The 24,075-nt window shown below is 42.3% G+C and overlaps 1 protein-coding gene across 2 annotated transcripts in view; it reads right to left on the bottom strand.

Annotated features, from left to right (window-relative positions):
* Positions 1-2,096: 2,096 nt before the first annotated feature.
* Positions 2,097-24,075, bottom strand: part of LOC147891975 (aspartic proteinase 36-like) — a 38,434-nt gene continuing 16,455 nt past the window's right edge. The window contains exons 4-10 of one of the 2 annotated variants that reach the window (XM_087388988.1): positions 23,258-23,485; positions 22,891-23,047; positions 21,471-21,544; positions 10,088-10,181; positions 9,712-9,796; positions 9,350-9,421; positions 2,097-2,361 (exon numbers count right to left, since the gene is read on the bottom strand). In XM_087388988.1, the coding sequence (XP_087245114.1) occupies positions 2,210-2,361; positions 9,350-9,421; positions 9,712-9,796; positions 10,088-10,181; positions 21,471-21,544; positions 22,891-23,047; positions 23,258-23,485 (862 nt within the window). In that variant the 3' untranslated portion in view covers positions 2,097-2,209. Of the gene's footprint in view, positions 2,362-9,336; positions 9,422-9,711; positions 9,797-10,087; positions 10,182-21,470; positions 21,545-22,890; positions 23,048-23,257; positions 23,486-24,075 lie in introns of both variants that reach the window. The other variant, XM_087388987.1, reaches the window with a different exon arrangement.

Here is a 24,075-nt window from a genome sequence, read left to right on the forward strand (position 1 = left end):
AGAAAAGGGCAAAGAGCATTTAGTTTGCAAGCTGAAAAAGAGTCTCTATGGTCTTAAGCAAGCACCTAGAGAATGGTATCAGAAGTTTGATGCTTTCATTCGGTCCCAGGGTTTTAGAAGGAGTGAAATTGATCACTGCCTCTACACTAAAAGGGCTAAGGATAATAGCCTGATAATCTTGGCACTATATGTGGATGATATGCTATTGGCTAGCAAGAATACTTATGAGCTCGATGCATTAAAGGCAAAGTTGCATAAGGCCTTTGATATGAAGGATTTGGGATTTGCAGGTCATATTCTTGGTATGCGCATCACGCGTGATCGGCTTTGGCTTTCACAAAAAGAGTATGTTACAAAAGTATTGCAGCGTTTCAATATGGAGGGGGGGAAGGCAGTGAGTACTCCATTGCCTCCATATGTGAAACTGAGTCATACAGATAGTCCCAAATCAGATGAGGAAAGGGCCATGATGGCCAAGGTTCCTTATGCATCAGCAGTTGGGAGTCCTATGTATGCTATGATAGCTACTAGACCAGACATTGCATTTGCAGTGGGAGTTGTTAGCCGGTATATGGCGAATCCAGGAAAGAGGCATTGGGAGGCAGTTAAGTGCATCATGAGGTACATGAAGGGTACCAAGGAGATGTGCATTTGCTTTGGTAAAGGAGACATGCGTGTACTTGGGTACACAGATTCAGACTATGCAGGGCATGTGGATAGTAGGAGATCCACTTCTGGTTATGTGTTCACCTTTGCAGGTGGTGCAGTGTCGTGGATGTCTCGCGCACAGAAGTGCGTTGCTTTGTCTACCACAAAGGCTGAGTATGTTGCAGCCACAGAGGGTTGCAAGGAGGCTATATGGCTTGATCGGCTAGTGGGAGATTTGGGGATTCATACAGGTGTACCGACATTGCATAGTGATTCCATGAGTACTATTCAGCTAGCACGGAATCCGGTCTTTCATGCAAAGACCAAACACATTGAGGTCAGGTACCATTTCATCAGGGAGGTACTTGAGGACAAGCGCATAGAGCTTGTCAAGGTTCATACAGATGATAACCCTGCAGATATGCTGACGAAGAGTCTACCTAGTCAGCGGTTTGAGTATTGTCGTGTATTGATGGGCATTGGATAGTATGCTCACTGGTTGTTCTCCCTTAAAGGCACATTGTCCTTTAAGTGGGAGGTTGTGGGGGTTAAAGGTCACTGTGTCTTAACCCCAGTTATGTACAATACTCAAACACATATATAAATGAATGAAAAAGAAGATTAGGGTGGTTCTGCACCCACCAAAACTTGTGTGGCTCTCTGTCTCTCTCTCTCTCGCTCTCTCTCCCTCTTCCGTTCTTGCTTCCATTGAGAGCACTCTCAAAAAATCACTCTAATTCAAATTTGCGTAGCAGTATTACAATAATTCCTTATAGCAACGTGTTGCCCATCACCCATATTTTCTATATGTTTGCTTAGAAATGTTCAATTGGGAGAGACTGAAACGTAATAATTGTTTTTACAAGGTGTAGCTTGGATGAATATATATTTTGATGTGTACTTTAGCTTTGGTAAAATGGTCATTTGTATACCATAACAATCAAAGACAAGGAGAAAATCCTCAACTAATTTAGTTGTTGACATGGACATTTATGTTACCAAATGTGCACTGGATGGCATTTGAAAGTACGAGAATTGATGAAACACAACGACATGAGTGATTTTGTGTAGAATTGAAAGCCTTTGGACATTTAAAGACTCAAAATTTGTTAAAGATAAAGGCACAATATTCACATTGCATACAATGAAAATAATATTTAATTATGAAATTGAGTCTAAATGATTATAAAATGTTCTTTGATTTTGTTTTGATTGCACTCGACAAGCTAAATGCACATGGTTTTAATTTGTTCACTAAATATGAAACATCCACAGTCCCTTCTCATATCCGAGTCATGTTCCATGAAGCTCCAACATGGTCAATGTTATTAGCCACAAAAATGTTCCAAATGACTTAAATTCTACGCAAGTGCAAACTACAATACCAAAAGAAAAGGCCTAAAAAAATCTCGAATGGACATTGAGCAAATTAAAACAAGCATGCACAATTATGGAAGTAGTCATCTTAAGAGAATATAACTACATAATATAATTTAGTATACAAAGCCAAGAGACCACTTTCATTCAAGTGGGCTCATTACAACCAATTTTGATGGAGATATCAAGAGACCATATTGATCAATATTGTTCCCAAACAAAGGAATAAGAGCACACGAACCTCCAATAGTAATTTCAAAGAATGATTTCCAAGTTGATGGGGACTCACAAATTGACTTTTTCCACTTGTTGTCGAGACAACAACACTTTTTGTACCTTCAAGTAAGGTAAAACTTTCACTTAGAAAATTAGCTTGCACAACTGATTTTTGATAGACTTGGGCTAAACACAAAGGACAAAATGTTCTTTGAGAGGAACAATCACATGCTAGTGTGGCTAACACAATTTGAATGCAAATGTGCATCGTATAAAAGGCATTGGAAATGTCAATGAGTCCTGCCATTAGAGCTGAAGAACTTCACAGGCAATTAGTGAATGACTTCCTTATTTTATTATTTTTATATTGTTGACCTCATTAAGAAATTAGGATTCAGGTGACCTCCAAAATCCAAACTTATGATACAGATGTTAGAAGATCACTATGCATCTTTGTTTCGTCCCCTAGGTTTTCACTCTTACACGTGCACGTGCACACACACATCTGTGTGCATGGTGCACATAGATCCGCAAGCTTTATGGTCACTCGCTATCCTCTAAGGTCCCGCTATGCCCTTTGGATTCTCCAGTTTCAACTACTTCCCCATCAAAGACTCCCAACAAATGCTTCCAATCGATCAAATGCCTACACCTTCCGCTACTTAACTCCCCTTCTCACCAAACCCCCACAACCTCGCTTGGTTAAAGTCCCCTAGCACAACCCCCTTTCTCCTCTTTCCCCCATGCCCCCAAGCAACCCATTGATGACATTCAAGTCCTTGGCTTTACTTTACCCCATACTTGTATATATTATTCTTAACCATTGTGGCTACCTAGGATCCCCTTGGCTTTACTTAACCCCATACTTGTATATATTATTCTTAACCATTGTGACTACCCAGGATCCCCTTCCCAAGCCATCTTCTAGTAGATTTTCACACATGAGCCCTCATGCCTTGGAGGCCAAGATTACTTTTCATCACCTTGAGATGGGTTGCTCCATCAAGGCATTGGGCAACTCCCAGCCTCATGTGAGTAGCTTCCAAAGCAAAGATCTAGACCCTGAATGACTCCTTTTTGTTCCACCTAGTGTGGCAGATGCTTGGACAATGCTTGGGGCCCACAAGCCAAGACATGTGGGCTGTATTTGAGTCCAAGGAAGTATATGAATTGATAGTCCTCTACAGTCTTTCAGGTGGCCAATTATCTCTATAGAGTCGGAGACTTTGGTACCACGACATCTTGATGGTGTAGATTGCCATGGTTGGGCTTGATTTCATGGAGGTCGAGGGGGATTGGCATCGCTCATATGCTAAGACATGTACATGGTTTATAGCCTTCAGACTATATATGGGCCGTTCCAATATAGCCTTGAGGATCTATCCATTCTGCTCAACTATTACGAGGTGAATCAAGTCATTAGAGAGGATTTCTTGCAACTCCACACATGCAAGACCTAGCTCTTGAGCTTTCACTAAAACTCCGCTTCTACAGGGATCATGTTTGTGGATCTCAAAGGAGGGGATTACCAAATCACTAGGTTATACTCAGATCCATCTCCTACATGCACAAAGGATCTCAACTAGACAGTCACGTGTTTCTTCTCACATACTACGAGTTGAGACAGATGAGCATAGGGCATTCCTGGTGAGAGACGAATTTACACTTTATGCGATATGCAAGAGACAAAGACGAAGCAGCAGTTTGCATCAGATGTCTTGTGTACTATGAGATCCGTGGACGATGCCACCATCTATTCAATAGCAGTTTTGGTCCACTCAGAGACTTCCTTGCACATCTTGATCAATAGCATGGAAGCACTTTCCATCTTGAGGCCCAAAGACATAGAGGTCAGCTCATACAAGCACAAAGGAAGGCATAGAAGGACCAACAAAGCCCAACTAGAGCAGCACCATCACAAAATTTTGCTCCAATGACGAGCTAAGGACAGCAGGGGACCGGACGTAGCAGAGATCCAGAGTGCATAACTTGACAGACCCAACCTTGGGTGGACATGCACATGAGGACTGCGGGTATATCCTCTCTTCTCGACGAGGGAAAACAAACCCCACTGGAGAAACAGTAGCACTTGTTAGATGGTGAGACGCCTCATGGGAACTACAGAGGAGGAGGGAGGGACATGGACATGCACATGAGGACTGCAGGCATATCCTCTCTTCTCAACCAGGGAAGACGAACCACTGGAGAAATGGTAGCACTTGTTAGATGGCGAGCCTCCTCATGGGAACTACAGAGGAGGGAGGGACATGGACTGGCCAAGAGCATCGGCAGTGATCCATCACCTATTTTCTTCCTTGACACCAACCCTCACCAAATCGAGAGCCACTGTCAAATGAGTTCATCTTCTCTCTCCTCAATCATTCGGTATTGTTGGTCCCACAGACACCATATGTAGGTCTAGTCACTGGGAGATGGCTAGGGCTTCCGCTTGTTGTTCCCTTATTTGATTTTTCTCTCACAGAGAGACAATGCGATGTATTATTTTTTCTCATCACACATCAACCTTGGGTATGGGTGCAAGTTTAGTGCCCCCCCCCCAGCTTTCATTGTATCTGATTTTTTTAAAGGCTCATAGACCTTTCGTTCTTTCGTAGATATTAATAAACTCTCTCTCTCTCTCTCTCTCTCATAGTCCTTTGCCTCAGCCCACCGAGGCTTTTATGAGTACCTCTTTTGTGGTGTACTTTATTCCATAGGCCCACAGGCCTCCCAAGGACGTCTCTCTCTCTCTCTCTCTCTTCCCCCCCGCCCCCCCCCCCCCTAATAAGAGATATATTACCAAAATAGTATTACAAATGGCCACATGGCTGCCATGTGATGTGCAAGCTTCCCTCACTAATTACTTCGAGCCACAGGTGTAGCTCGAAGTACCCTCATTCAATATATAGCTATGTCATTCTCTACCAAATGAACTGACCAAGGAAGAAACTTGCCACAAGAAAGGCCCTTTTATAAGACCTATGTGAACTTTAATACCAACTTTTGCATCAAGTAAGAAGGCATTCATAGTTATCAGATATGCCACAAACCAGTCTATCTTCAAAAAGGAAAGAAGACTGAATGCTTTGGGCTATAAGGCCCCTTTGAAATCTTGCCAAAAGTCCAGTCTTTAACCTTTATGGGCCTATCGGGGTCATCTAGACTCGAGAAATGAAATCCCACACCTTCTTTACCATCGGATATGAAGTGAAAAGATGTGGACAGGTTTCCAAGCATGTAGTACAAAACACACAATTACAAGAACCAATCTGCCGCTTGCGCAATTGGTACCCCATTAGTAGCATGTGCCAGAGGAACACCTTCCCTTGCAATGGAATCTTAGACCACCAACCCTGCAAAATTATTTCCTTCCACCAAGTCCTACTCTTTCTAGTGTTCCATACCCTATTAGCCTTGTTAGTGATCCAATGCTTATCTTTCACCATTAAATGGTACACTTGATTTGTTGTACATTGGATACTCTCCCGAGGCTTATCTTTACCACTCAACTGCTTTGTTAGGCCACTTCAAAAGTTGGGAAGTAGCCAACACCTCATCTGCCATAGAATTCACCTGCAATTGCTGATCTACAGGCTCCCATTTTGTGTGTGCCAACACCTCCTTCCATGAGACCATCAAATGAGAAGAAGAGGTAAAGCCACCACACAAACCTGTTGGGAACCATTCACTCTATCCCACCATGTACCATCAATCCTAGTCCTCTCTCTCTCTCTCTCTCTCTCTCTCTCTCTCTCATCACCCTACCTCCCGCTCCCCCTCCACCCCATGTCCCTTCTCGCACCTTCCAACACTCTCCTCTCACATCAAGAGCTTTGTTCACCCTTTTCTCAAACTTGTAACTCTTTACCATCCAGCTATGCACTCAAGACCCTCAGGTCCAAGCTGAGAGATGTTGAAGGTCTTCATCATATAAGACAATAGAGATGGCTGCAGAAGAAAATGGTGTGTTTCTAGCATTGGTTCTTAGTAAGCAAGGAAGAAAATAGCTTTAAGGCAGCTTTAACAAACAAACAATATTTGTCTCTGGTTCTTAGCAAGCAAGGAAGAAAATAGCTTTAAGGCAGCTTGCTAATCCCTGCACCCAATCTTATGGGATTTCTCTATAATTTAAAAAATAAGAATATTCCAAACAAAGAGCACTTATGGTTACAGGATATTGACATCGACGAATGAGGGCACACAAAATGGCACAAAGCTTTAGAGGAAAGGGGGGGCATCACCACTATGAGCAAGAATTTACTCACCTTCGGTGGATATTTCAGCCTGTAGATATTCAGCAATGGTGCTAACTTTGTTAGGAACACAAGACACACACAAGTACAACTCCAAAGGGATGCTTTGATTACCTTGTGATCAGTTGACGTTTGACTCGTGTAGGTGAGCAAAGCCCAAGGTGGGTGATGGAGAATTGGAGAGGGACCACTGTTCGATCCCCTCTTGATGGATAAGGTAGCATGGTATGAGATAATCAGTAAAAACAAAGCACCCTCCTAGAATAAGCTAGATTACACTATATCTCACATCTATAAGTCAAAGATGGCGCAGACTTCGAGCATGTCTATGCAAGGAAATTACATAGAGATGCAGAGTCACTTGACAAAGGTATTAACAGAAACATGATCATTGGTTCAAAAGGCAGGAGCAAAGGGATGTTCTCTAGCAGTTGGTAGGACCAAAGTGCAAAAAGGATAATGATGCTTGGAAACCAGCAACAACAGAGAAAAATCTAGTGAGGAAAAAGTGCAAGTATGGTCTGTTGTTTGCTTGTTTGGGTTCCTTCATCTTGGGCACAGGTCCTTCCTTAGAAATGTCCCTCTTGCCTGCTAGACTGAAGTTTTGACAAGTGCCTCAAATTCAAGTATTTGATGTCCTTGCTCCATGGATGCAGGTTTGGGACTATGGTTGGTTTTGTGCTAATGCCGGGCCATGGGCAAAGTGCCTAGTGCAGATCAAGTCACTGAGTGAGCCTATGATAGCTCCACTAGAAATGCCTTCTCATCTTCTCCATCGAACACCTTTGTCACTATATCTTCATGTAGCAACAAAGCAAAGGTGGGTGTAAGTTCCTCACACAGCAAACCCGGCTCTCAAAACAAAACTTTGTCACTATATCTTCATGTAGCAACAAAGCACCTATCTCTGCAAAAAAGATTGGATCTGCAAATGCTTTAGGCTTCTTACAAAGCTTCGTTGAGCATGTTCAAGAGTAGCATTGCAAAAAATATGACCATCCAATGTTTGCCCCATTGCATACAGCCAACCAATCTCTAACTTGTGCTTTTTCACCTTCCTCCATACAAATCATTTTGGAGGTTGAGAACTTGTGTGGATTTGTTCATCACATAGGTGCCCTTGAGAAAATTCCAAGCTTCACAAACTCTTTCTACAAGGTGGTTTAGGGAAATCATTGAATCTGCCATAGTCCCAATGATATATCTCAAAACACAACAATCTCACTCACAAGGTTGACACTCCATCATGTGTAGCACGGACTAGCTAACTTGACATCCCCATCGACATCATCAACGCCCAACGGTGGGTGTAGACCATAGTATAAAAATACGCTCTCACACATACAAATCCACACACCCACACATACTTGAGCACTCATTTATACTAAGTCTTCGTCTAGAGGTTTCGTAGCACTTTGGAGGTGAAGGAAAGACTCAAGCGTGACAAAGGCTAACACTAAAGGGAAGGCTAATAAAAAAGTAAGTTCACTTTCTCTTCATTGAAGCTACAACTACTTGTGAAAACTGAATGATTTCACTTTAGTCTCTCCCAAACGAGCATCTAAGCGTGAAAAAAAAAAAACTTGGACAACCTAGCTGACAGGGCAATGCACCACTGATGATGGTTACCAATGATGATGGACAATCTAGCTGATAGAGAAACACACCACTAATGATGGTTGCCAATGATGATGGACAATGCTTCATGATCCCCTCCCCACTACATGAGGGCTAATGGCATGTCATAGGAAGGACATGTTTGGATACCACTCTATTGTAATTATGATGGGATGAAGAACTACAATGGAGAGGCATTGCAATGGTTAAAATGGACAACTGGTGGGCAAGTTACATGGGTCTTACTATAGGTGGTCACCTATGGCCCGTGAGTTGTACTACCGCTAACCTTAGGTCGGGTATGATTGCATGGACGAGGAAAGCAATAAGGCCCTTTATAAAGGGGGCAGGCACCCTTCTCCTTGTGATCCGCTTAAACCTTTTAAGGTAGCACAGAAGAGGAGTGGGAGGAGCACTCAGTGCGAGGATCTGGAGCCACCCATGAATGCTATACATTAGGGAAGTAAGGTGTACACTTGGTTACACATTTTTAAACCTGTTCTTTGCTATACTTCTTGATGGTTTATGACAGCATACTTTATTCTACTTGTGCACCTCCTTCACTGATGAGATTGGAAATGGTTTTGTGATCTTGTTTGGCATCATTTACTTCCACTGCAACTACTTCTAGCAGTGCTGGTCATATTCTCTAATATGATATCCAAGGAAAGGAGTCCCTCTTGCGGTGAAGGAGATCATATTGTTCTCCTCTTGAACAGCTGCTTCACACGTTGACATAACCTCATGTTTGCCTATCCCCAACTTTGTTAAAATCTGGATGGTACCAATTGAGATGGCATATGGCAGCATGGAGAGTGTGGAAGGTCAGGCATTTCCTACAGATATTCTAACAAAGCCATGATTGAAAGTCTTGTCACATGAAATATTGAAAAGGTTCATTGTCTTCGGGCCTAGATCGAAGTACCATTGATGCCTCAAAGATTCCCACATGATCCTAAGTACTGCTTACATCGCTGCCGGAAGCACAATCAAGGTCTCTCTAGAGCCATGCACACTCGACAAGAGCTTTGGCATCGAGATGTTGTTTTCATATTGGAATGAGTGACAAAACTTAGCACTACTTGGATTCTTAATTTGTTCTCTTTGACCATCATGATCAAGGTTTGTGCAACCATTGGATACTTTCGAAAATGATTTAAAACTAGCTATTCCTTGATTAATCTATCACAAGCACCAAAAGAGATGGAGGCATTGATAAAACAACCAAGTAAGCTTACAATCGAAGTCGACCCATCCAATTTGTTGGTTTTCAAGATCATATGCAACCAGCTGATCCTTCAAAACTATGTCTGCAAAAAAATATAATGAATATATGATTCAGCAACCAGGATGATTCATAATACATATACTTAATAAGTTGTCGAGTTGATGTCCAAAGTTATAAACATTGATGCTACAAAAACATACGAGAAGCAAGAGGTGGTGGTAAAACCATGTGAGCATATACAATCATCATTTGATTTTTTGACATAAGCAAAGCATAGAGAACAGAAAGACTAGAAGCACAAGAGGAAAATGATCTTAAGAAATCCAAGAAGAGCATAAAAAAACAAGAAACATGTATACTCCATGAGCAGACCTCCAAGTATATTTAGTTGTACACCATTGAGCGAAGTGCTTGGACCGATGGGCTTCCAACCAATGCACCAAAGTGGATCATTGACCTGCAATACATTTTATGCAATTCTTATACAATGAGACCACTGACCATGACAAGCGTGTAGAAGGGAGTCTTCAAACTGTGCAATTCTAAAATTAAGGTAAGTGTGCCTGAGTAGAGAAAACCTGAAAATAAAAGCATGCCTTAGTATCCTTCAATAGTCATTCATAGAGGGAAAAAATGCATATAGGGTGCATTTATGCTCGCAATCGTGATAAATGACATCAAGCCTCAGTGCATATTTCAAGAGAAAATAAGTGCTGCAGCAATTAAAAATAATTGAAAAGCAGCTTACGAAATCTGCTTGTTGTATAAGATAATGACTGCTTTTCAGATTCATATCTGCACCATCGAAATGTAGTGTCACCATTGGAAAGGCATCATCCACCCTATCTTGAAACAAAGAATCCAATTAGTACATAAAGCAGATAAGATTTGAAGATTCACAAGGTCTTGAACAAATTACACAGGTTTAATCATCAAGCAGCAAAAGTCGTTCTCCATGAAGGGAAGAGAAGACGTTTTACGGTTGCAACAGAAATTTAAAAATGAATGACTGCATGCAATATTTTGAAGGGAAGCATAGCTATGCATCATTAAAGTGCCTTAGCTAGAGAATCTTAGTGTTAAAGCCTTCGTGACGACCTCTGTTGGGTTCTCTTTTGTTGGACAATATGCCTCCTATACCCATCCATCTTGCACTCTCTCTCTAGATTGGACATAGAACTAGAGCACCTGCCCGCATTAGGCCGCCTTGCATCGTCCACGGGTATCACCTTCAGCGAGAAGTCAAGGATTCCAACAGTATATCTCGGATATGTTCCAAAGACAACAGTCATCTAACCATCATCTTTACCATTTGCCGCTCCCATACTTTAATTTTCGTACAGAAAAAGAATAAGTCAGCACGCTTGTGTGCTGCTACTAGAGGGCACTTAACAAACTCACAACAAGCAATAAGTTTCTGATGCCCCACATTGAGTACATTATGGACAGACTCAACGGTGCCAAGTATTTTTCCAAAATAGATCTGAAAAGTGGCTACCATTAGGTATGCATTTTCAACATTGATATTCCAAAAACAGCGTTTAGGACAGAACGAGCTCATTATGAATTTGTGGTCATGCCATTCGGACTCAAGAATGCACCGCCAACCTTCAACAAATGATGTTGACGGTGTTTACTCAAGGGACTCCATTGCGGCCATAGCTTGTTAGAGTATGGATCGTCACCTCCCCATCTGTGAGCCCCCAAATGAGGAGTGCAAGGTGGACCAGGTCAGGGTAACTGACATGTGGGCAGCATTTGAGATCTAGCTGAGAAGGCAAGGCTGCCACATGGACAGCACATGGGCTGCCATTGGGCAGCAAGCACACAGAGAAAAGACAAGAAACAGGACTCTCACATGGGCAACACAGGGACTGCCATGTGGACAGCACAATCAAAGTACCTAGCAGTTTGGAGCTGTCCTAGAGGTCTGCCTTTGTACGGAATAGCCACGTGTCATGCAGCAACATCACGGGGCAATACTGCATTGTCTCTGGCTTTGGAACAGACAGCTCTGGAGCGAGGACAAGTGGTGCAGCTGTACGGCTGTCAAGCTTGGTGGTTGGGCCAGGTAAAGGCTTGGAAACCTGGAAAAGAGCCTAGAAGAGCCCAGGATTGCAGGTGCCTGTGTTTGGAGCAATAGGAGGGCTGCAGCAGCCTGTACGAAGCTTCCCATGTGCAGCAAGACTGGAACAGGTCCCGGAATAAAAGGAGCTCATAGGCGACTGTCAGGAGGGAAGATCTAGACAGGCGGAATACGGGAAAAGACCCGGGACAGGTCAGTACAAGCCTAGTCTTGTGGCAGGCTGCCACGTGGCCAGGCAAGGCTAAAGAAGGCTGCAGATCTGGTCGGGGTTCTCCAGGTTCAGGTCTGGTTTCACAGACTGGCTGAGCCCACCGCTTCCATCGGGTATTTCACAGGGCCCTTCAAGGGCTCATCCTCATTTTGTGTGCAGTTTGTGGAGCAGGCAGCCTGCCTCAAGGATCTTATAGAGAAGCATCTAGTGGAGAAAATGGATGTCACAAGGACGTGAAATTTTGGGACTTTTGATTTGAGACTCCTGTTATTTGCGCGTGACTACCTTGAGCCTCTAGGGCGCGAGGGTCCGGCGGCCGGCCATGGGGCAGGACTTGGGGAATTAAAATTCCTAGTGGACCCTTGTAAATAGTGAATGTGCGCCCAGTTACTAAAGTGTGCAACAGGGGGGCCAAAAGAGTGGTGCAATTAAAAAACTGCTTTTAGGGGACAAAAGAGTGGTGCAATTAAAAAACACTGCTTTTTGGAGCCTAGGGCTTTAAAAGGGGGAGGGAGCCCAAATCAGTTCCAGAGGAGCCAGATCATCAGTTTCAAGTGTTCCAGAGCCTGCCAGGGAAATTCGTTTCAAGCAGGTGTTTTCAACTGCATGGCTTACCACAACTTTTAAAGTGGATATCATGACTGCTTGGCATGAGCTGAATTCCAATGATTGCCGTAATTTGCAGGAGTATAACAGCAAGTTTTGGGCGGCTTTGTTGCCTGTTAGCTCCTACTGGATTGTTCCTTTCACTGAGCAGGTTGAGAAATATTGTTGCAGGCTGCCTAAGGAGTTGAGAGACTACTGCACGAAGACTCAAGTCTCCAATATGTCTCAGCTTATCGAGAATGCTAGCATGGCATATGCTTTGATGCAAGGGAGGACTTCACGGTTCAAAGGTGGACAGAAGCACGAAGCGAAGAAAGATGACATAGATAAGAAAACTCGGTTCCGATTTTCCAAAATAGAGAAGAAGGCCAATTGTCAAAAGATGAGCGTAATCGCTTGTCTCCAGAGGAACGACGCGCTTTATATGAAGTTGGTAAATGTTTTATTTGCAAAGAGGAGGGACATCGCTCTAGAAATTGTCCCAACCGTAAGAGGAAAGAGCCGACTAGTGACACGGATGAGCCACGGAATGTTCCGAAGGGCAAGAGTTCCTGATTCCATAGCGGATTGTTTACAGCTGGTTTTGTATAGCGCAGTATACAAGTACTTGTAAAAATAATTTTGTATGGCAAAGTCTGCCACTCTTTTTGGCATCTGATTCTAGATGATGTATACGGTTTGCAAGATGGTGTTTTCCCTGCTACTTTTGGATGCTCTTTTCTCATGAGGTTTCGACAAAATGAGATTGCTATTTTTGTCATGAGGTTTCGACAAAAATAAGAATGCTATTTTTACCATGAGGTTTTGGTAAAATATGCATGTTATTATTGTCATGAGGATTCAACAAGATGGGAATGCTCTTTTTTGTCATATGGTTTCGACAAAAAGAGAATGGATTCCCCTAGACCTTGGTTCCGGATGTGCAATTCCTAGAAGTGGTCTATGTTGTGCATTGTTGACCGCGATGTACGTGGTGTACTAGTCACAGTGGGTGTAGTAGTCGCTTGGTTCGCAATGCTATACGGATTTGTTATTTGCAGCTCTATAAATCGTATATGCATTGTTGGTGATGGCGGCATGGTTGGCTGTCCACTCAGATTTGGATTTGATATCTCATGTACTTCGGATGTTCATGATGTACCACTAGTGTGGGACTGAAGAGATGGCCATAGGTGGGTAAAGCATGCGTGAACTATCCCTGGGAAGTACAGTCTGAGTATCTATATGCATGCATTAAGTGTTTACATATGCTCATGATGTACCATTGGCAGTGGGTCCTTAGGGATGGCCATACATGAGGTGGATCGGACATCGTGGGGAGCATATTGTTTGTGAGTGCATGTATGCATGTATACATGTACGTGGAATGTTTGCTTGTCTTTTGCCTAACAAACATTTAGTGTTTCCAGTTGTTTTTCTTTTGCAGGCAATCGAGGACGTTTGCCTTCTTTCAAGAGGGAGGTATGTCACGGGGACGTGAAATTTTGAGACTTTTGATTTGCGACTCCCGTAATTTGCGCGTGATTGCCTTGAGCCTCTTGGACGCGAGGGTCCGGCCATGGGGCGAAACTTGGAGAATTGAAATTCCTAGCAGGCCCTTGTAAATAGTAAATGTACGCCCAGTTATTAGGCAATTAATTCCTAGGGCCAAAGTGTGCAACAGGGGGGCCAAAAGAGTGGTGCAATTAAAAAACTGCTTTTAGGAGCTAAAAGAGTGGTGCAATTAAAAAACACTGCTTTTTGGAGCCTAGGGCTTTAAAAGGGGGAGGGAGCCCTTCTTTTGGATGCAGTTGGCCAAATCAATTCCAGAGGAGCCAGATCATCACTTTCAGGTGTTCCAGAGCCTGCCAAGGAAATTCGTTTTTACCCAGGGGCCAGTTTTAGGTGATCCAGGGCCTACCAGGGAAATTCGTTTTTACCCAAGGGTCAGTTTTAGGGCCTAACTAAGCTGCTCCGGGTGAACTGCAACTTGCTTTTTTTTCAGGCTTTTAGGCTCTGCACGAGATTTAGACCTGATTTTCTGGAGCTTTTTGGGTGTTGTGACTGGTTTTGGTATCTTTCCAGGCGTGGGTGTTCTATTCTAGGCTGCTTCTGGGCTGTGCCAGGGTGGAATTAGCTTATCTCCGCAGGATCTAGGGTTTTCCAGCCAGGGTGACCTTTCTTCTGTGGATTCCGGGTAGAAGAAGGCTTGTCTTTGCCTGTTTTTGCTGTTTCCTGATTGGTTGCTGGCTAGTTATTGCGTTTGGGTTTCTTTCCTCGTGAAGAAGGGTTGATTTATGCTGTTGGGCAGTGGCCAGGGAGGCTATAGATTGAAGAAACTCGCTGGGAAGTGTTTGGTTGTTTGATTGCACCAGAGTTCAGCTGTTGAGGGGTTTGTCTTGCAGTTGTACAGCCGTGTTGATTGGTTGGGCACTTGGATGTGCGATTGCAGGAGTGGTTCAGACAGTGGATGCTATTGGAGTCTCTGTTGCATACTTTGGTTGGCTGAGGATATAGGATTGTCTAGTGATTGGATGTTGTTCACCATTTGAAGTTGAGCAGGGAATTACAATGTGGGCTGGATGGAGAGTCTGCTGGCATTGGTTTGCCTGTGGTGCAGCTTCCCAAAGACCTTTGTAATCAGCCGCTTGGCTTCAAATGAATGTTAAATAAATACCGCAAGGGGCGCCAACATTTGGGGCCAATCGGTGTCTTGTTTCTGAGTAGGAGCGCTCTAGCTCCCCTGTGATTTGTTCTGTGGTGCATATTTACTTGTCTATTTACTGTGTATGCTGTATTTAAGTGGATCCTACCACCCTTTACGTTGTTGAGGCTGGTTTCAATGGAGGTGGCTAACTGCAGGGTTCAAGGAGCATACAGGTCTTCACCATTGGCTGCCCACAACAGCAGCAGGGAAGATTGGAGCAAAGAAAAAAATGTGTGCCTCCTTTTGGGCTGCATTCAGCGCAGCAGGAAGGTCAAGGTTCCATAGCAAGCACTGCCTTACGAGAGGCTGTCCATGAAGGTGTGCTGCGGGGCACGCTTATGAGGCCAACTCAAAGCTCTAGGAGAGCCCATAGGCCACATGTTTTGGAAGTGCCAAGGAGGTAGGAGAACAGCTTTCTGTATGTACAGCGATCCACATCTAGTCAACACTCTGTTGTTGATAGAGGGTGAGCACATTGGATGTAGATTTTGCATTGGATGGAAATATATTTTGCCGGTTCTACAATCTTCTTTTGAGCAGTGTCTAATTACTGCCTGCACATCTATGCATAGTACACATTAAGGAAAGAAGTTTTGAATTCGGATATACCACTGTGTGAGTTCCTGGGCTCCATAACCTTAACTCTAGAGTTAGTCTTCCACTGCGCATACCCTTTGTTGTGTTCACTAACAGAGCTTAGGCTACTCATAACTGACACGACACATGATATTCCTATTTCCTTGACTTATTAGAGGTATGATAGACACCTCTAGTGCGTCCCACGAGGGATGTACTCCATGATGTTTTTAGTGTTTGGTCTCATAGGCTTTTCTAGCCTTCCATAGATGCTGATAGACCTTCCTTGCTTTCTTTCTTTCTTTCTTTCATATAAATTGATGACGAATATCAATGTGCTTGGTACATGCATGAGACATTGGATTCTTTGTCAATGCAATACAACTCTTGTTGTTAAGTTTGAAAGGGCTGTCTTGCTGAGATCCCAAGTCTGCAAGTACGTGACAGTACACGAAAAGCCAAATGCTCTCACACATTGCTTATGTTGCTGTCATATGCTCTGCCTTTATATATGACAATCTGATATCACCGGCTCTTGCTGCGCAATGAAACTATGTCTATACGGAGAGCGAACAATACCTTGGAGTAGATATGTGGACTTGTGCATCCCCAATCCCACTTTCATAGTGTTATGCTTTGCCAAAGGTGCAAATCTCAAAATAATAATCAATTCCCTCATCGTGAGAATTCAGCAACTATGTCATAAAAATTGTCCATCCAACTTGTGATAATTACCCTGGCATTGGGGGTCCATGTGTTCAAGATAAGAGGTACCAACAAGTCTGCATCCGTGACATCTTCTCTTATGGCTACAATCTGCCCCACAAAGTCCTTTAGCTTTGTAAGATGACTCTCAATTGAATCAAATTCATGCATCCTCAATGTATACAGCTGTTTTCTCATTACAAATCTTTGGAGGATTGTGTTGCAAGATATCCCATGCAGCAAAGGGCTGACTTTTGCACTCAGTTTGTGGACATCAACCCTGCTCTTTACTGACAAAACAAAATGTATGTTCAGCTTATATGTCTAAATGACAACAAGTGACAAAGTGCACAAATGTGCAATTTCTCCATGGCCTTGCAAAAAAACTGAAAGTCGATTGCAATGGCCTTCAGAACAGCAGGTAGAGTGACCTGAATTTACACAAAATTTGATGTTTTTAATGTTTTCCTCAAGTTATTTTTGCAGAAGCATTAAATGTCTCTGCAGAGCCTTGTGACACGATGTGTGTGAAATCTAGAAACATTTCAAAAACCACCTCGAGATGTGTGCTGTCAGCAAAAACCTGTTGTTACTGCTCCTAATTGCTGTGTGAATGTCTGTACAATCTATAGAAGGCTATGGATGCATCTGCGTTTGCCTCAAGACGCATGCCCAAGCCTGAAAGCTCAATTACCACTGTGAAACCCTGAAAATCACAAGTGTTGAGGTATAACAGGGATGAATTCAATCCCCCAAAGTGGAAATGTTCACCTTCAGCCCTGTATAAGAGTCTGAAGTGAAATCCTAATTCAGAATGGCTCACATGACACACGTGGCAAGATTCAAAAAAATCAAAATGTGATATGCATACCAGATCAAAAAGCATTCATGACTTGCTGAGCTGCTGCTCCATGTATGTCTAACCCCCCTGAAAATACAATATGCATACCAGATATAAAAGACATTGTTGCTGCTTCCCGTACCTCCTGCTGCTCTCTGTACTACATCTAGGGGTTTCCGGTGAGCCCATTGATATTCCTTTTATACAGGACTGCATGATGCAGTTTGAAGGAGATCTAGTAAGCTTATTTCTAATCGTATTTTTGGTTTGGTGGATTGGTACTGGAGGAGGGAGATGCATTTCATTTCAGCTTCTATTGTCCCTCTAGTTGTTGGACATGGGGTCAGGGTTTCCTACATTCGATGTACGGAACATTCCGTACTGTTCCGTACGTTCCGTATGGTCCTGTACGGTCGCCTGTTTTTTAGGGTTTCGGCCAATTAGGGTTTTCGTTTTTTTGACCGTTTTCTGCCTGTTTTTGACCATTGGGGCCAGCCTCTCCTCCAAACCTGCATATATAGCCCTCTTACCCCTCCCCCTCTCCACCAAGCACTCTTGCCTCTCCATCTCCCTAGCCATCAAGCAGCCCGCTGCCCACCTCTCCATCTCCCTCTCCCTCCCTCTCCCTCACCATCTCCCTCTCCCTCTCCCTCTCTCCTCTCCATCTCTGTCTCCATCTTCCTCTCTCCTCTCCATCTCCATCTCCCTCTCCCTCTTTCTCTCCCTCTCCCCCTCCCTCTCCATCAAGCTCCACCTCCCTCTACATCAAGCTCCCTCTTCATCCCCCTCCTCCATCACTTCTCCATCTCCATCAATCTCCATCTCCATCAAGCTCTCTCTCCATCTCCCTCGGGCCTCTCCATCAAGCTCTCCCTCGATCTCCATCTCCCTCTCCCTCTCCATCCTCTAGTGAGAGTGATCATAGTCTTGGATTTGACAGTGATGGGAGTACCTAGAGGCTAGGACCTAGGACCTAGGCCCTAGGCTCTTGCCTGTAGTAGTAAAGCTTTTTGTAAGACTTTTTCCATCTATATTAGATCTTGGTCCCCCTTTTTGTACTCACTACTTTATGTCACGAATCATGATATATCTTCGGTCCTTTAAGTTTTGCAAATTCACCTATGCAACATGTAGATTCTAGAATGTTTGTGTTTCAACTTTCAAGAATCAAGTCATGGACATGTTTGTGTTTCAACTTACTCTAAAACTCTAAAATATCCCTCTCTTTTTTTTGTATCGAATGTACCATTGGACGTATACCTAAGATTTTTTAGTTCGTTTAGTACCGCACTGATATTGAGTGGCACGCATCGAACGTGATTGTACGTGTCAACCATGCATGGGGTTATTATTCCTTCTAGAGCTCAATGGGTTATGCTTTGATTAATGGGTACAAGATAGGGTTATGCTTTGATTAATGGGTACAAGATACGCTTTCTTAATTTATATGCATGCAACAATAGAGAAGAGTGTATTTGTTCTGGAAGGAACTACTGTCTTGGATTCTAGCGGTAGATTCATAGATCATTGGTAGTGACTTCAATATGCTGGAGATTCCTAATGATAAAAGAGGGGGCAGAGAGGAGGCATTCATCCTTTGAAGAGAGCTTCTTGAAATGCATTCATTTTTCACTTCAAAGGCAGGGATGGTTGGGTTGATGAAGTATTTGATGTTGTACCCTCTTCACTCCTTTTTCCCGAGTTGAATAGTAGACATTTAAGCCCATTCATACTCATTGATAGATTTTATGTTGATGATTGGGGCGTTGATAGAGGTTGCACTGTATAAATTTCCTAGGGGTCTCCACCTCTAATCATTATCCACTTATTCTCGCTCTCTTTGAGCAACATACCTCCTCACATTCAGCCACCACTATCAGGGTTCTAGAGTCCCTTTATGCAAAGAGGGACCTCATTGATTTGGTTCTCACAATCTAGGATTCTTATTTTCATCCCGCTTTGTTGGAAATTATATGGTCACCTTGCCATCTGTAAGCCTCCATATGAGGAGAGAATGGGGGGGGTGAACCACCTAGATATGATATGGTTGTCACATGGGCAGCACTCTGGCTGCTATGTGGACAGCATTCAAGCAAACAAGAGAATGCACATGGGACTGACACATGGGCAGCACACAGTTTGTCATGTGGGCAGCTCACCTAAGGGCATACCTAGCAAGGAGGATGTAACTAAGCTAGCCTATAGCCTGCTAGCTTAGGTCTAATTCACAGCCTGATGATGTAGAAATACCAGAAAATGAATGCAAAGGTAAAGTACAGCATGTAGGTTGCAGAAATTCAAGAGCTGAGCCATCAAAGTACCTGGGTTGTGTGTAGATCCATAGCTAGTGAGAGGCTGCACCAGCAACAGGGATAGGAAAGAAGATTCCTAGGCTAGGAGAAGACATCCTAGTTCAGCTTAGAGCTATTCAAGCTTCAGCTGTAATGAATGACCACAAGTTTGCATTAAGAAATGAACTGAGTACATAGTACAGCAGAGCCCCCTTTTATAGGTGTGGGCCTGGCATCAAGGGGTGGGGATGTCCATTGTCCATTTTGGTCCACTCTAAAGGGATACCTGAATCAATGTGAGTAATTCTTCTCTCACTTACCCTGAGATGGAGTACCCTCTGATCTCTTTGATCCTTAGTAAGGTTTTTGAAAGCCTTCGAAGACCCCACTGTAGTAGTCGGACCTCTCCCCCACGTAGACCACTGCATATACCCTGAGACTCCAAGAGGCATGTCATTATCATCCTTGAATAAATCTATTCCACATAATGGGCTGTCTAGAAATCTGTGGATGGAGGAACCTGTATTAGAGAACCTTTGAAGTAGCACCAAGCCTTGACAATAGACAGAGCCTACCATAAGTGGTGAGGAAGGCATCTTGATATCTACTGAAGTGAAATCCACGTGATGCCCCACCAATCACCACCAGAGGAAAGAGTGCAAGAAATAATGTTCCACAAGAAGAAAGCCTTCCACTGCTCCTACATAAATCCCCTATTTATCAATTTGCAAATAAAAGCTTCGCACTGAATATTTGGATCAGGCTGTTATGTTGGCTTTTGGGCATCAAATTTCCAACCCCACCATGCATGTTTCTTAAAGCCTTATACTTTATACACCACAAGATGGCTAATGTTAGAATTAGACTTATCCTCTCCATAATGCAAAGGCGGGCACGCCACTCTCATCAATGCATTGGATAGGCTTCAGAGAGTGGGTGATTTGTTCCTGGATCTATTGGTGTTGTCACTTCTCTTCCATGTCCGGTGCTCTTCATGGATCATTTTTGCCCTTCCCTTTTCTCCCTGCAAGTTGTTTGACGGTTCGAGTTATCAATTGACTCCCTCGATTCAGGTTTTTGGTACAGGTTTTCCTCGCTGGAGGGAAGTAGTTATGTCTCACTGAAAAAATGGGTTCTCCCCTTTGCATGCCTGAGCAAGTTTATGGTTTTGGTTTTTGCTTTTTCAGTGATCACTTCTGCCTCTGCTTTTTGTTGTTTGTGGAGGCTAGGGATGGACACCATTGTCCCATCTCTGCTGTATTGGTCTTGTTTTGAAAGGAATACATACTTCTTACTGTAAAAAGGCACATTTTGCTTCTAAGAGAGCCGCAACTCAGTGGCTTGGCTTTCACTTACTACGCCTCAGCCATTTTATGAGCGTCAAGGCGGCTCCTGGGCTATCACCTTGATGTACAGTTTTGTTGACTTCATGTCATCCTTGTCTCTCAATACATAATTGCACATGCATCAGTGGACACTAGCTAGGAAATTGTAACAAGCATCACTTCCTAGCACATTAGGAGAGCTAGATGGATAGAGACTATTGATGACACCCAGCTCATACCTTGGCGAGTATTTTGACAAATATCTTACGCACTCTGATGGCTATTTGGTCGAGGATGCAAAGATCTTTTAAGTTTGGTATGATTTGTCTCAGAGAGTGGAAAGATTGTGCTTTCTTTTCTGAGACCATCACGAGCATGACATGGCATTTCCAGCCATAGTCCTATACTTACCAAGTTTTACATTTGCTTAGACTTTTTCCGTGATATTTTACCATGGGTTATCCACATGATGTATCCATGCCTTCAGTTTCTTCTCTCGGCTGTTTCTTTCATACTTGATAGAAGTTTATTTCATGAAAAAAAAAATAGTACGCTTTAATGTGTGGATACAGTTCCTATATCAAAGTGACTTTTTCTCAAAAAAGACATAGCCACATCAAATATCGCACTAGAATAGGTGCGTGCACATTTTGAGGCATATGGGTACAGTGAACCAAACAAGGAAGCTACAAAGCAAAATGTATGCTTTTGAAAGAAAGAGATCACAGTTTTTCCATTTTGTACATGCAGAGGCTTCAAAAGGAATCATTCAAAAATTGATCACAAAATATGGCAGCTCCAAACCTGCTAGCATATATAAAGCATGAAGTCCCTTGTTGAGAGATATGTTGAGCATCATTAGGTGCCCCTCTAATTATCTGCCACAAGAGAAGAAAAGCAGGTTCACTATAGATGTTATGAATCAACACAAGAAACAAGAAAATTCTCACTAAGAACAAGCTGATTGCATCACTCAACTGCATTGAAAAACAAGTGAATGGAAATGCTAAGGGTTAGCATTCACAGGGAGTGTTTTTTTAAGATGTTTAAAGATGAATTGTTAATAGATAAATAAATATATATATATATAAATATATATGTATGTATATACATAAAACACACACACACATGTATGTATGATATACATATACATTATACATAATGTATATGTATATGTATATGTATATCATACATAAATACATACATACATGTGTGTGTGTGTATATGTATGTATGTAGGTAATTTATTTATGTATATACATACATATATATTTATTTATCTATTAACAATTCATCTTTAAGCATCTTAAAAAAACACTCCCTTTATATATATATATATATATGTATATGTATATGTATATGTATATGTATATGTATATCATACATACATGTGTGTGTGTGTGTGTGTGTGTGTGTGTGTGTGTGTGTGTGTGTAGGTAATTTATTTATGTATATACATACATATATATATATTTATTTATTTATTTATCTATTAACAATTCATCTTTAAACATCTTAAAAAAACACTCCCTGTGACACACACACACACACACACATGTATGTATAATATACATATACATATACATATACATATACATATATATATATATAATTAATTAATTAATTAATTTATTTATATTTACATTTATATCTATATACATATGTGTGTGTGTGTGTATCTATACATATATATACATACATACATACATACATATATATGCACACACACACACACACATACTTTTTTTTTTTAATGAAATCTTTGATTGATAATATTATATGAGTAGCAACCTCAAAACAAGGTGATACAATTACATCAACTGAAAATTTCAGTATATGCCAAAAAGACCTCATGATCTATGCAGCGGGTCCGCAAGCAATCAAAGAAAGACTGCTGCAGAGAACGCCTAAAAAAGCCAAACAGAGAGAAAGTAGGATCACCAAAGACTTTACAATTTCTATATGTCCATAAAGTCCATAGTGCCTAGTAGCGAACCCAAACGAAGAAAAGATGAAACTCCATCCACACACACACATACATACACACACACACACACATACATACATACATAGAGAGAGAGAGAGAGAGAGAGAGAGATGTATTAACATCCGCAGGAGGCCTTGCAGGCCTATGGGACAAAGTACGGAATCAAGTAACTCATACAGACTGCTGTGGGCCGGGGCAAAGGGCTCACTAAGGCCCTTGCTGAAGAGAATACACTTACAGCATCAAGGAAAGCTGAGTAAGCAGGCTCAATGAGATATGCAAGTGTTGTCCCACTATCAAAGATGGTTCCCTGGACATTCTCATAAGCTGATGAGTCCACACTCAATGCAATGCCATTAACAGAAATTGCTCGCATGTGGACATTATAATGTGCTCTGCAAAATATAAAAGAGAAAAACAAACAACAAAGTGACATGCAATGCCATTAGCAAAAATTGATATCACATTGACATTATAATGTGCTCTGCAAAATATAATCAAGGCAACAACATACAAAGACTTGATACTAAAGCAAAAGTGATGACATATTTAGAGATTTATACGATAATGCAAAATAAAAATGAGGTGTAGATTCCTGTGCTTACTGAGATGAAACTATAGGCGTATATACCATTCCAGGCTCCAGGACATTGCCCAGAACGAGTATTCCACCACCTCTGTCAGATCCTCCTAAACAATGTGCAAAACTTTCTGGCGTCAAACCTTGAGCATAAAGTTGAGAGACGACAGACAGCTTGCTCTGACCGAACCCCATAATTCCATCCAGTGCGCTCTGTGATGTCAACAGGTCACCAGATTGACTGTAACCACACCTGAAAATGCAAGATGTAAAAAAAGTAAACACAAATGAGCCACAAAGAAAGCGACTCCAAAGACTGAAAATGGGAGATGAATGCAACTGTCGTGGACGATGGATGGAAATGATGCACTTCATGCAAAGGAGAAAGGTTATCATCTTGACACCAATGCAAAACTGTCCAAACAGACATTCCATCATTCAAATCAGGGTTGTTTAAAGAATGAGAAGCTTGCACAATGTTATCACCTTGTAAGAGGCCACAACTGGGCATATGAGAGCCAGCAGGACTTTTAGAGGGCCCCATGATTTATGGCAGAATATGGGAAAGAATGCTGGCTAGTTCCAGCCGTACAGAGAGATAAGATCTCAACTCCTACATCTCTATCTTCAAAATAAAAGCCCTTGGCCAGTCCTGGCAACTTAGGCCAGCCATCACACTCACATTTCCCCAATGCCAGGTCATATTCCGAGCTAGGAATATCAGATTCGTAACTAATAAGATAAGGTTAGCTGTTGCTAGCTTTTGAACTCAGTCAAGTCAAACCATCCAATGAAGTTTCTGTGAATATTTTTCAGATTTTTTAACACAACTACTCCCTCCAT

The sequence above is a fragment of the Dipteris shenzhenensis genome, chromosome 17 (assembly GCF_047967505.1).
Source record: "Dipteris shenzhenensis isolate YYH24624 ecotype China chromosome 17, Dip_SZ_1.0, whole genome shotgun sequence".
NCBI lineage: Eukaryota > Viridiplantae > Streptophyta > Polypodiopsida > Gleicheniales > Dipteridaceae > Dipteris > Dipteris shenzhenensis.